The sequence below is a fragment of the Hippocampus bargibanti genome, linkage group LG17, assembly GCF_051943395.1.
Source record: "Hippocampus bargibanti isolate YZ-2025 linkage group LG17, ASM5194339v1, whole genome shotgun sequence".
Classification (NCBI taxonomy): Eukaryota; Metazoa; Chordata; class Actinopteri; order Syngnathiformes; family Syngnathidae; genus Hippocampus; species Hippocampus bargibanti.
In genome coordinates, this window is record NC_142750.1 from 15,254,492 (window position 1) to 15,268,418 (window position 13,927).

The following is a 13,927-nucleotide window of genomic DNA, read 5'->3' on the forward strand; positions in this document are numbered from 1 at the left end:
AAATCACACAGAACATGAGCGCGTGTCGGCAATTAAAATGACCAATTGAGGATAATAACAGCGTGCAACTTGAACATTGCGACATTTAAAAACCAATCATCTCACGACTATCCGCTCGTGATCTGATATAGTTTCGACGGACAGGCGTATGAACTCCGAGCAAACTGTGCATGTATTTAATCTTGAAACTATTTTAAACAGTGAGAACTAATCTTCGAGAGCACAGTACAAATGGCGCAGTCAATGAAGCCAACACAACAAGACAACAGCGGGTTCATTGGGAATATTTCTACCTTGGAACACATAATGGCTCTGTAAGCAAACACATCAGCTCCCTTGCTTTGTCTAAGCGGTACATGAATAAAGAGTACTTACAGTATGCACACTTCCCTTCCTCCTTCATATTTTTCTCAGCCTCAACGGCGCCCGTGACCGTTGAGAGAGAGTGCCGACCGTGAAAGAGAATGCCGACCCAAGCGGGAGGAGTGACCACCCTGCATGCGTGGCCTGTGTTCGTTCTCCGCTCTCCCTTCCCTCTGCTTCTCCGCTTCGACTTTACTGACCCTTATTAGGATCCCCGTGAAGCAGTTAAACCGTCACTTGTTTTCTAGAATCTGGAATATATTGTACAATGTCAACTCCCCAAAACCATAAAACTAGTTTTATGGACCTCACGTGACCAGAGGACAGCCAGTGAGCGGTATCAGTCTGAGGCCTGAGCTTTACGACGCAACTTGAAGATAAAAAAGCACTCATCTGTTTGACATGGAAATGTCAAAGCCGCGTTCGTTTTCTGTGGGGCAACCTAAAAGCAGACGGCAGTTTGCTTGGAAATATCTCAATTCACGAGCACATGAACGGAGGCGGCAAATGGCGGTCATGTACTGATGAGTCTCCTCGAAAAAAAGGGGAAAAAATGAAACAAAAGGAGAGATAATATACATTAAGACATCAGTCGGTGAGTTTGAAAGCTTTTGTATTTTATTGCCTGCAGGTAACCGCGAAGGCGAATTTACCAGCGAGAATTGGCGAGATCTTCTGGTGACTCGAGAATTTGTTTTGTCCGATTCTGTTGGTCTGATCTGACATCTGGGACCTGTTTTATGCGTGTTTTTTTGGAACACATTGCTGGGCATTGGACGTTCTGTAGGCGGTGAAGCTGATGAGGAAATATAGGTGCAGTCTGAGTGAAGTGGTTCCCAATTTGAACAAACTAGTTTCTTGCAAAGTTGTTTGTGGATAAAACGTGATAAGACGACATGATGCATTTCAATCCAAGCAGACAAAAAAAAGCAAGAAATGCAAACGGAAAAAATAAAATATATGCAGGGGGCCCGTTCTGCTTATTGAGAGAGAAGCTAATCCCAAAAACGTGTTGCTGTCGAGTCGTTTCAGGAATATTTAATCTGAATGGTGCCACGGTGGGACATTCACCTTCAAAGTTCGTGTTTATACGTGTTTGGTTCAACTGGGTCGGAAGACTGACACCATTGATGGTGTTCATCGTGTATGAAATAGGCGTTTGCAAGGTTCCTTCTTTAATTTATATCGCAAGAACTGGTTTGTTTAGCACACGCCATTGTTTAATATTTGTGCTATATATAATGCGCATTTTATAGGAGTGTTTTGCGTCATTTCGAGGGTGATATTAGAAACAAATCAGGATATACAGCACACTTGTACTGCAAACCACAGCACAATAATAATATTTTAATAATAAACGTATCATTTTATCCACAAAAGGACTGAAGAAGATCAGATTTATCTCGTGCTACTGGTACATGGCAGCCATACATTTAAAATACACTTTACACACGCCGCACGTTGACAATAATAAACACTTAGACTTGAAATGATACAGAAGTTTGAAAAAAAAATCCAGTTTACACGCTAAGCAACCCCAAAAATCTCAGAAATGTCTCTGACATTAAAATATCTGGGATGTTTATTTGGGAAGTAGGCTATGAAGGCTCAGATAACTTACAATAAACATTAAAAAAAATGTAATATAGGCATTACCAATTTCCACTAAGCAACAGGTAAAGGAGTTATGAATAAGTACGAGATGCGAGATGTCATTGCGCGTTGTGTGCGAATGTGTGTGTGTTTGTGTTTGTGTGTGCGTGTGCTTGTGCGTGTGCGTGTATGGGTGCCTTTTTGCCTTTCCTCAAAGGCGGATATTCACTTTGAAAAATCACAAACCAAGAAGGCTCCACCAAGTACCACATTAATAGTTCAACATTAACCTAATTTACATTATCCCCCGCCATGCAGAAGGAATGAAAGTGTTCTGTTGATACTGGATCACAAATGAAGTCTTCTCAATTTGTACAGCATTGATTTGGAATCCCGTTTGGGGCTCTGAGTTGCTTTGCGTTTTTTCAGCCACTTTGTTACTGTCATTGTTGGCCTTTTTGTCTTCGGTTTCTCTCTGGTTAGATGGAAAAAATCACCTCATGGGTGGAGGATTTACAATTTAAATGAGGAACCCGATAATGTTAATTCATCCTAAATGCTAGAAAGCTGGCCCGCCAGTGACAAGATTCATAGTTTTCAGTTTGTTGTCCTTCTTCCATTTCATCCTTCTATTTTGGAACCAAATTTTAATTTGGCGCTCGGTGAGGCAAAGCGTGTGCGCGATCTCAATCCGCCGCCTGCGTGTCAGATAGCGGTTGAAGTGAAACTCCTTCTCCAGCTCGAGTGTCTGGTAGCGGGTGTACGCCGTCCGTGCACGTTTCCCGTCAGGCCCCGTCATATCTGAGGGTTTTCAAGTGGACAAACAGTTGAGGATTGTTAGCAGTAGTAACACGTTACGTTATTTTGAATGAATACAAAAAACAATGGACACAATCAACCGATTTCAAACTGTATACAGGAGCACGCGCGCACTTTTTAAGTGACCTATTTGCATCATTCCGTCTAAAAGGGTCGGGAACCAATTTCAAACGGTACCATTTGCAAATCGCATTTCATTCTCACTCAGCTGAAAGGAGGTCTCGCTTTACAATGTCATTTTGCGTCATCGTCACCCCATTTCTCCTATACCCGTTACATGCAGGGAGTGGGGGGGGGGGTCGTCAAGGTGTCCCTTCTTCTGCCTCACTTCCCTAATGAAGTGCCTAAACATGAAATATTGCATTAATTTTCAAAGCAACAGCCTCAAAAGTCTTTTCTGGCCATGAACCTTTTTTTGTCCATGTTTTTCAGCCGTGACTGCGTCTCATCTGCACTTCTCCTGTAGCTTTTACTGCCCGGTTTGTCGCTATCTTGGCAGATTTACGACTTTTTTTTCCGTGGGATTTTCGAAAGCAGAAAGACAGAGGCAAAGATTCACATCGCTGGATTCGAAATGGAGACAATGAAGAAACAAAAACACAAAAGAACGGTGCAGGATTTAATCAAAGACGTGCTTGGTTGATTTACTGTTTAGTCACCGATTAAAAAGCAGAAGCCACTTTGAGGTTTGGGGATCTAAAAACGTATCTGGTTTCTGCTGCGGCTAATTAAATATTTTGGGAATGTGGTGTGGTTTTATATTACATAAAAGCGGCCACGAATCTACTGAATATGTGCACCCATTAACTATTCATGATGGCGATCGTTACCGAGTGTCCAGATAATGACACGAATGCAGCAATGTGTCGTTTATCACCACTTGTGCTGGGAAAATATAGACATGCTTGTACCATGGCTAACGTGCAGCTTTCTCATCCAAGGGAATATCTGTGGAGACTCGCTTCCCGTGACGCTGCCCGGGTTTGAGCCGGCCGCCTGACCACCCTCTTGTTTCTGCGCCAGTTGCGTTTGATGATCACCCACGGCCGGGTGGATGGGCTGCATTTCGCTCGCTTCTCTTGTACTCTCGTTCAGCTCCGCGAACCGCCGCGTCGCCCTCCCGCCGGACGTGGGCGAGGGCAGGTCAAGGGAGCGAAGAAGCCCGCTTCTGGTTGGTTCCGAGAGGGGAGACGAACTCCGACGACTCCGCTTACTGTCTCCGCAATTCGTTGACGAGAGAGGGTCTCTCGCGGAGCCGACGGAACAGCCGGACGACTTTCTGAAACTGTTCTCGCTTTCCAAGGGGCTGAAGCTCCGAGCGTCCCCGTCGACTCTTCCAAAGTGTCCTTCGGCGTTTGAGGCATTGGCGTTGCCACCTCCCCGGCTTGCGACCGTCAAGTCCATTCCATTGTAGCCGTAGCCGTAAGAACCAGTCGCGTGATGCGCGGCCGCGGAAGGATCCCCGTAAGCCCCCAACGCACCGCTGCCCGGTCCATAATTTAGCAGTTGATAGTCGGGGCCATTTGGGTAGCGCCCTGAGAACGAGTTTACAAAGTAAGAGCTCATTTGGGTTGTTTTACAGAGTTGCTTGGCTTAGAGTTCAATATCTGGGGATCTTAATTTGTAGGATTCCCGGTGGTCCCAATAGAACGCTAGCACTTTCATCGATTTACGATGTACAGTATTAGTGAATTATGGCGATGCACTGTACTTGCTTTTTAGCTATGTATGCGCCGTCCAAATATGGGGGTGGGGTGGCGAGTATGTGTTTGAGGGAGTGGGTTGGGTAGGGCGGGATGGCGCGCCGAGAGCTGCTGGGAGCAGTCACGTGGTTTTGTTGACCCGTCGTAAATTCTTGCCGATGACTTGGAGAGGTAATTCATGTTCGGAGGTTTCTAATGATAAAGGCATGGGCGGGGGCAAGCGCTCTCTCCCCCCCCCCCCTCTGTCAAACCCGCACGAGCTCACGTACAACTGCTGCTGAGCGCAGAGCGTCACCTACTGTCGTTAGATTTGATTGCAGCGACGTTTAACTACAGCAGAACTGATCAAGCACATGGGAGCCATTTTATCAATAAAATCCGGCCATCAAGTTAAAAAACGTCACTTAATGAATCCTGAATGTGGTCGTGGATGACACAGTGTGCTGTCTTTGTTTGACTCCGAGAGAGTATGTCAAATAATTGGGACTGCATCATGGAGACTCGTTTTAGTCAAATAAAAATAATGCGTCTGTCTTTTGGCTTGCTGCCTCCCCACATCTGCAAGAGAGAGAAAAGTGTTGAACTCGATCTGGGACACCGCATTGGATGAGAATGTGGTGATTTATCAGTAATTCATTTGCAAGGTATGGTGAAATTCAATCACAGAGACGTCAAGTCTCCGGTGTTGTATATGCGATATTCATTCTGCTCTTCATGTATACGCGTTTTCAAAGGTCATGGCGTGTGATGATTTCCACAACGTTTGATCTCGACACAAAATATGATGGTTAGAAAAAAAATTGAGAAGGAAAAACCACATACCGCCAATGAAATATGTTTCAAAGTTTTCAAAGGCATGAAGTGGCAAATGTTAAAAAGGCCGAACTGGTGTGAAATTCGAATATACCACTGAGCTAGAACATTCACATTTTTTAAACGTTTGAACAGCTGGGACGAGGCAAAACATCAAAACTAAAATACATATTATATAAATAAAATTAGTCATTTAAATATATTGCAGCTACGATTTTATTATTGTGAGCGCTGAACATTTGATCAGAATCCTATCATCTTAATATGTAGGGTAATATTATCTTGATGAAAATGTTTTTAATTTTTAATATTTTTTTTATAATTAAGTGAAGAAACACTTCTGGTTACAATGTAATCAGATAAACGACCAAATCATTCCAGAAATGTACTTCTCAGGAAATCCATCAATACAACACAAGTCGATTCTTTGCAAGAAAATACCAAATGATTTATTTCACACGAATATGAAATTGTTTTGAATCACGTGTCAGGCGTTTCTTTCTCGTGGCAAAACTGTTTATGAGTTTATGAGCTACAGGCACTCGACTGTAGAGACTGTGAAGTAAGATGCACACACACACACACACACACACACACACACACACACATATATATATATATATATATATATATATATATTTTTTTTAATTTTGAGTTGAATCCCTCTTCGAATTCAACTGAAACCCTCCTCTCCTTCCGGATGGCACATACGCCGGTCATGCAGGGGACAACTATGGTTCAAAGGGTCAGGAGGACATTGTCCACTTTGTCTGGGTGAAGTGTGTTTTTATGGCAGACGTGTCTGGCTGCACGGCTCGAGGCCAGGTCAACTTTCGCCCCACCATCAATTAGCTCGGACCACCAGCAACATTGTGCCTGGTGTCATATATATATATATATATATATATATATATATATATATATATATATATATATATATATATATATATATATATATATATATATGCTTAACAAAAAATCTGCACGCTTAAATTAAATTATTTTACAGTTTATTGGACATATAGGTAGTATTAAGTACTTGACAAACACGGACATAATAACAATAAAACAATGCAAAAATCCCACCCCATAAAATATACAACTTCGAAATGTACACTTTCCTGAATATTTTAGGTAGTTTAAGTAATGCCAGCAATGTTATCGCCCCCCCCCCTTCTCCTCATCAGTGCCTATTGAGAAAGTAAAAACGGTCAAGTGTTACCTTAATCCTTTTGTTCCCAAACTGTGTAAATGCTCATTTTATTCTGGGATTTGACTCTGCTTGTTTTATAACCTCCAGTAGATATTAAAGGTTTGCTAAACAAACACGCAGTTTTACATTTGTTGTCTCGTCTCCCACTCAAAATTTAACAGGCGTTATTTTAAATTGGACCAAAAAGCTCAATAGATTTCAATGATTTACATTCAAGTGCCTAGCATGGGGAAAAGGGATAACTCATCACTATTGGGAATGTAACGTGAAATGTGTTGTTAAACATCACATCATCGCCCAAACTGCTTACTTATATATTAATTGGTTTCAAACCATTAAGCGCTCAAATCAAAATGAACAATTTCGCCCATCGGGATTCACAGTGCGACCATCTCAGCCATCCCGTCCCTCTTATTTTCCTTTTAGACCTCACAGATACAAACGAGGTGTCCTCTTTGTTTCTTCTGGTGTAAAACAATACAGTGCGATGAATCGCAGGTTTACTTTACCAGAGTTTTAAATTCAAACTGATGGCGTTGGAAGGAATGAAAGACGATGAGAATCGATTAATGAGAATCTATTTTCTTTTCCCCGCGTTTATGACTGTCTACTTCGTTCTTTCATTGTATTACTCCGTCCGTTTGTCCTCTTCGTCACCTCCGCTCACTGTGGATGACGAGGAAGATGAAGAGTTGATCAGTTTATTCTCCTTCTTCCACTTCATCCTCCGGTTCTGGAACCAGATTTTAATTTGGCGCTCCGTTAGGCAAAGCGCGTGCGCGATTTCGATTCGCCGCCTGCGCGTGAGATATCGGTTGAAGTGGAACTCCTTTTCCAGTTCGAGTGTCTGGTAGCGGGTGTACGTCTGTCTCCCACGCCTGCCAGGACTGCCAAACGCCCCTGAGAGAGAAGGAGTGTTGGAAAAAGGGGGTTAGTAGGGTGACGAGATTGACTCTGATTAAAAAAAAAAACATATGACGAGTTATAGGGCTGGGAAATTAACATGTTGAATGTCAAATATATTTAATCAGAAAAAACGTGACATTTATGATCAATTATACTCAAATACGAGCTGAAATTATGGACAAAATAACCCTTGGCATCATTCGTATTTATACAAAAAGGGGAAGCTAAACGAACAATCACATTTCCACGATATTGATATGAGTTTAGCACTTTTATTTCACACGCGAATAAGATTTGAGTTATTGATCCTGAAACGGTTAAACAAAAAAACACTTTAAAGTGTGTGTTCTTGCAGAATCGCCAAATTTGCCCTGTTTGTCAACACGTTGACTTTTATGGTTTCTGTGTAGATTTTTCTGAGAGTCACGATATAGAATACGATCACATCGTAAGCTTTGCAGCATCCCCTGGAACCTGTCCACTTATAACGTGAAAAGACTACATTATATATGTCACTTTTACATTACTTCAGTTACACTCCTTTTGTACAGATTCAAGTATGTGTGTACTCAAGTATGATTTCTACGCAGGTGCAGCAGATTTTCAGCATTTTTCTGAAGTTCTTCTTCTTCTTCTTCTTCTTCTTCTTCTTCTTCTTCTTCTTCTTCTTCTTCTTCTTCTTCTTCTTCTTCTTCTTCTTCTTCTTCTTCTTCTTCTTCTTCTTCTTCTTATTATTATTATTATATTATTATTATTATTATTATTATTATTATTATTATTATGATTATGTCTCAAAGGAAACACAAAGGAGGAATATCTATTGGCGAGACGTGCCGTTTTTCATCATCTGCCTTCTTTCTTGTCGTCTGCACGGTAGCAGCTTCGACCGGCACGAATAGTTCCAACCCAAACATACCCGTTTTACGACGGACAGTAAAATATCGAGCAGTGACTGACGGGGCAACAAACGGTGATCGTAAAACAAGTCATGGGAGAGCAGGAGGAGTAGGAGGAGGGGGGAGAAGGAAGAGGAGGAGGAGGAAGAGGAAAGGGAGAAACTCAAAGAGGAAACAAACGTCAGTTTTATGACGTTAGATCATAAACTATGCAAGGAAGATGCGTCGGAGTAAGAAAGGGACACTCACCGTTGCAGGCGTTCATTCGCTGCATCCACGGATAAATGTGGGCTGAGCCCGTTTGCTTGTCATTCAAGGTATCTCCGAAGACCCCCTTGCCACTCAAAGTCGCGCAGTCCGTCTTGCGGTGCATGACGTCGTGGCTCAACGCGATGGGATGCTCGTCGAGGCTACAAGCGAAGTCCTTGTCCCGGTAGAAGCTGGCGGCGGCCGCCGCCGCGGCCGCGGCGTACTCGCGCGCGGTAGAGCCGGTCGAGGCCCCGACGCCCACCCCCGCGGCCGTCCGATGCCCCCCGTACCCTCCGTTGGCCGCCTGTTGGTAATAAGTAGAAGGCGGGTAGGGCTTGTCCTGCGCGCCACCTCCGCTGGCGTTGAACGCCGTGACGGCCGCAACTCCCGGGTAATGTCTGAGCGGGCGCTCAGTGGCGTATCCGGAGGAATAGAGAGGGATTTGACCTAAGAGCGACTCGGCCGTCTGCCCGCCTCCACCCGTTCCCGATAACGCAACGGGGAAAGAAGAGTTGACAAAATAGGAACTCATGAGGACAGTCGGCAAGGAAAGTGGCCAAGAACGGAGGCGACGAGCAGAGGGCAGGACGGCGAGGGCGCCAAACAATAACAACGCGCACGCGGTATGAAAAGAAGGAGGAGTAGAAACGGGGCTATCGGCTAGCAGCTAACGCTTCTCCCTCCAGTCCTCCTTCATCCGCTTCCCCAGCCTGCACTTTATGATTTGTTGTGTTTTATAGCCGACACTTCGACGGGCTGCTGCTATCACTTAGTTTATCGCGGATTGGGAGGAGGGGTGAGCTTGATGAGGGTTAGAGGGGACAGGGGGAGTCTGGGTGGTGCGGAGAACGCGCAATAGGAGAGAAGGCGAGGGGGGCCGCGGCGCGGGAGCGCGCGCGCGTTCTCGTGCGTGCGTGTGCTTATCAAGAGGAGGGTTATATGAGAGGTGGAGGCGAGCAGGCACCAGCTGACCACACCCTGACCAATGGGAAGGTTGTACGCCTGCGTGGCCGTGACCAGAAAGGACGACGTGTGCGCGCGCGCGCGTGTGTGTGTGTGTTGGCGCGTGCGTGGCCCCTTTTCCCATTTCCACTTTCCAATCTCCCTTCCTCTCTTGCTAATTCGCTTCCAATCTACTTTTACAGTCGTCATCTGGTTCCCGGTGACATTGCGCAATCAGCCTCGGAGTCTTTGGCGCGTTAAATTGATTCTCTTTCTCCCTGTAACACCCGTCTGTTGGGCCCCTTAACAAACGCACTTATGTGGAGCGAAAGCGAACTGAAGCCTCCAGGGGTATGTGTGTGTGTTGCGGGGGGGGGGCGGTACTAAATGGCAGTCATAAAACATATTCCTTGCGCTTTTCAAATAATACATAGCACATTAAAATGATTTCAGCGAAAATATTTCACACCGCCGCTCGCGCGTGACCCGTGCCGGTGATGGTATACAAAATTCTAATGCTGCATTACCGGACTTAATCTGCGATAGGTTTTGCGGTATGCACGCATATGCAAATGTATACGGGCGCCTTAGACTTTGCATTGTAAGTGAACGAGGAATTAACGGAACTCAATGAATCGTGTGAGGTGCTTCTCGTGTTTTACTGCCACGAGGAGAAACGTTGCTGCGTGTGGCTCTCGTGCGAAACATATCACAAGAGTGTTGCTGAAGAAGCATGTCCGATTTGATTTATGCCGCCTGTGAATTATTGTGTCGATTTGTGACACTGACGGAATGCAAAGAAGACCACAGACGAGAATAAAAGTAACAGTCCTGATCCTCCTTGTGAGCATCCAGTCTATTTTTGGCCTGAAATAAATACGCAGTCTTCACGAGGATTACAACACATCCATTGAGGGTTTCTTTATATCATGCTTTCGTTGTTCCCGTACAAGAAAGTCAGACGAGTCAGTCTGCATTTCGTCGTCGGTTTGCAAAATAAATGCGCAGTGCATATTCTGAAAGAAACGGGCTACAGTTTCAGTGTGTCTCCTTCTCTTTGTTCCCTTACAGCCCCCGATTTGTCTAAATGGGCATACTGCAGACAGTATGGCTGACAAATAGAGACAAAGACTCTATTTTTACTTTTAGTTCACTGCGTCCCACCCCCGCCATTCCTGCGTATGCTTCATGCCTTCTCGCCCTTCTCGCGGCTCTGCGAAGTAACATGGTCAGATAATAAGTTTAAAAATGGAAGACGCGCAAAATCACACGTATAGAAAGATACTGGAACTTTCTTTAGCCCCCTACCCACCGCACACACCCTTTTGCGGTCGTTCCCTCTCTTGCATCTCCCTGCAATGGCAGGACGCTCCGTTTCCTCTGTGCTTTGTGAGAACGGGAAGCCGCAGTATTGTGTTGGAGCTGACTGCGGTTTAATCATTAATGACTCCCAACTCTGCAAAGGAGGAGGGGGGGGGGGGCAGCGCACGATCAGAACGCGCCACCGTAATACTACTTTTGCTCACAATACTGTGCAGCCATGAAGTTGTTTTTGGCTTTGACGATGCAGCGTGGACATAACGGAAACGTCCCAATGCAGCAGCATGCGTGGGCATGCATGTCGCTGATAAACATCAGCAGGCGCGTCTGCATTGGGAGCCTTTTTCAAATAACCAAATGTGATCAGATATTTTGTCAAACGGAATTCCCCTGCTGTTTTTTTCCCCACAGCATTTGGTTTTAAGGATAATATTTTTGAATTGGACATTATAGAGCGAACGTTGTTCATTTGCATATATACTTTTTCGGAAATAATTATCTTAATCCAACCGTTTTGAATAGACAAATGCAATTGGCAAAATGTCAGTCATTGACGTCATTGGAATAACTTTAATTTAATGTACCGGTAAATATTTTGTGATATCCCTGCTTGGAAAAGGGCTATGGTCACCATATGGCCTACTCGTGCCTGCCCTTTGCTAAAGAAAAATAAATACACGTCTTTAAAAAGCAAAATAATAAAAAAATGAATCAGATCTAAATGTTGAACCTTTTCAGTGACTGTGATTTTTACAGTTAAAGTTGAGTTAACCATGTTATCAGGTTGCATGAAAGGTTTACATTTGCATGAAAGGTTTACATTGGATAGACGGGGTTCCTGATTCCTTTATATAGTTTGTATTCGTGACTCTTCAGTTGTCAAACTTCATTCTTGACAAGACTGTTCTTGTTTCTAAAATTAATAAGACGATCTGAAAAAAATATTTTGGAATTTTAACCATTATAAACAACCACTCCGCCCACTCGTCCCGGCAAAAAAAGTACAAGTACCACAAACAAACATGAGCCCTTTCCTGTAACACATGTATAGCCTCATTGCATTTTGGCAGGATGCTCTTTGGAAACAGATGCGTGGAACACCGACTGAGAGAAACTTAAAAGAATCCGAACACAAACTAAAAGAATTTTCATGGCAACTAAATTCCAATGGAGCCAAACTTTTGAGGCCTCTTTATGGCTTTATTGCTCTTTTCACCACGTCCCTGTATACGTGCGTGCGTTTGTGTGTGTGTTTGTGTGTGTGTTTGTGTGTGTTTGTGTGTGTGCGTGCGCGTGTGTGTATGTGTGTGTGTTCTGTCCTTTGTGCTGCACAGCACATTTGTTCATCTGGTGTTTGCTACAGGCCTGTTTTTATAACTTGTCCCCCATTCCTTGGATTTTACAAGGAGTCAATAACAGTCATAAAGCAATAAAAATGGCAGCGCGCGCACACACACACACACACACACACACACACACACACACACACACACACACACACACACACACACACACACACATTGCGTCTCTTTTCGGTGCACCGGCTTTTCGACGGACTATTTATGCATAATTATTGTCAAATGATTTAGTTTACTCGTAAATTGCATTCATTAGAGATTATTTTTTGCAAGCGAAAAACGGATTTGCATGTGCGTTTAAATGCGACCAAACAACCGACGAAGAAAACCGATCCAACACAGTCAATTAGAACCTCGCTTTTCCCTATTTGCATTCGGAAGCCATCTCTTTAGAACATTTTAATGAAGCTAAAATGGACGAATACGTCTCGTTTACTAAATGTATTTGATCAGTATGTTTTTGTGACTTATTTCTTTTTACCAACATAGCCAAACGGTCCTGGGTGTCCTCTGTGTGCCTTTGCGCGTGTTTTTCTTGACCGAAGCCGCAGCAAAATTGGATTGGATTGACCTTTATCACTCTCGCAGTGGAGAAATTTACATTTCGCAGCAGCAAAGTTATGAATGCACTTAATAACAAACCGACCGACTTGAATTTTGGTGCTGTAATTTACGCGTCGTTTCTACGGAGCGAAAGCTCGCCCTTCACGCCGTCGTGAGCTTGTGGTTGCGTCAGCTCGTCAAACCAACCCCGGGGCACGTTAACGATTAAAAGGAAATTCAAGGCACCACAAAGGTGGCTGCGGGCTATTTTTACTCTTTCTCTTATAACGACGACAAGGAACTGACGCGTGTAAATGGAGAGACTTTATATGATTGTTCTTGGAGCTAATCTGCCCCGTTTTGCGTCTTGAAATTGGTCAACCAGTCACACTGAGGTTATTGCGAGAAAAAAAAAGAACACTAGCAGAATTATTATTATGAATAGTTATATTAGCATCACTATTATATATATTTTTTAACCTTTCAACATATTCATATTTGACCATCACGGCATGCAGCCTTCATGGGTTTACATGTTTTTAGTCTGATGGATTCAACACTTTTTAAAAAGCTATTGTTCCAAATATCTTTAGACAAACAAGATTTTTTGGGACAAACTGAAAACACAAACAACTGTTTTGTAATGTGTTTGTAAATGTGTGAATGTGAGCGCCCTTGAGCACAATCACCGACTTTCGTTCCATAAGAACCGTAAACCCAAATCAATGCTTCGCTCTGGATTTCTAAACGATCCTTGCAAAACCATTCACATGAAGGCAATTATTTACACTATTCTGCCAATTTCATACTGTCACAGGAAAAAAAGAGTTTGGGATAATTACTTCACTTTGCAGAGCGCTATAAATAAGGCGCATGCAGGTATAAGATGTCGGTGAGGAGTACAACGTAGGGAGCAGGAAAACGAGAGGTGTGTGAATTTGACGAGCCCGAGGAAACGCGGAAGTCAAGAAAGAGGAGAAGGGGAAGCACGAAGGAGACTTATAAAATTCCAAAATCACTATAAAGAAGTGTTTGTGCTCTTAGGTTAGCGTGTTTTTTGAACGATTTGGGTGTTAATAGGTTTAGAAATGGTTCTATTAGATTCACAGTCTCAATTTAAGCATCAAGACGAAAACCGCGAAAGGCGAAGTGTGATATATTGCCTACTTGTAATCTAATTACAAAGCAAATCCACCGGCGGGGCTGGCT

The 13,927-nt window shown here is 43.6% G+C and overlaps 3 protein-coding genes across 3 annotated transcripts in view; all 3 read right to left on the reverse strand.

Annotated features, from left to right (window-relative positions):
- hoxb3a (homeobox B3a) overlaps positions 1 to 13,927 on the reverse strand; it is a 79,532-nt gene that overhangs the window by 60,819 nt on the left and 4,786 nt on the right. The gene's annotated exons all lie outside the window — the stretch shown is intronic.
- hoxb5a (homeobox B5a) lies at positions 1,106 to 4,528 on the reverse strand. The gene is made up of 2 exons (XM_089019366.1): positions 3,687 to 4,528; positions 1,106 to 2,757 (listed from the first exon to the last, which is right to left on the reverse strand). Exons 1-2 carry the CDS (start codon positions 4,339 to 4,341, stop codon positions 2,516 to 2,518), a joined length of 897 nt encoding a protein of 298 aa, XP_088875492.1. The 5' UTR covers positions 4,342 to 4,528; the 3' UTR covers positions 1,106 to 2,515.
- On the reverse strand, positions 6,285 to 9,777 carry LOC148885959 (homeobox protein Hox-B6a-like). The gene is made up of 2 exons (XM_089019370.1): positions 8,556 to 9,777; positions 6,285 to 7,404 (listed from the first exon to the last, which is right to left on the reverse strand). The coding sequence occupies exons 1-2, from the start codon at positions 9,085 to 9,087 to the stop codon at positions 7,133 to 7,135; spliced, it is 804 nt and encodes a 267-aa protein (XP_088875496.1). The 5' UTR covers positions 9,088 to 9,777; the 3' UTR covers positions 6,285 to 7,132.

Coding starts and splice junctions, on each gene's coding strand:
- hoxb5a (XM_089019366.1), bottom strand. CDS start 4,341: ATGAGCTCTTACTTTGTAAACTCGTTCTCAGGGCGCTACCCAAATGGC. Junction 2,758..3,686: donor AAAGCTGCACGTTAGCCATG/GTACAAGCATGT, acceptor GAAAACCCTCAG/ATATGACGGGGCCTGACGGG.
- LOC148885959 (XM_089019370.1), bottom strand. CDS start 9,087: ATGAGTTCCTATTTTGTCAACTCTTCTTTCCCCGTTGCGTTATCGGGA. Junction 7,405..8,555: donor GCGAATGAACGCCTGCAACG/GTGAGTGTCCCT, acceptor CTTCTCTCTCAG/GGGCGTTTGGCAGTCCTGGC.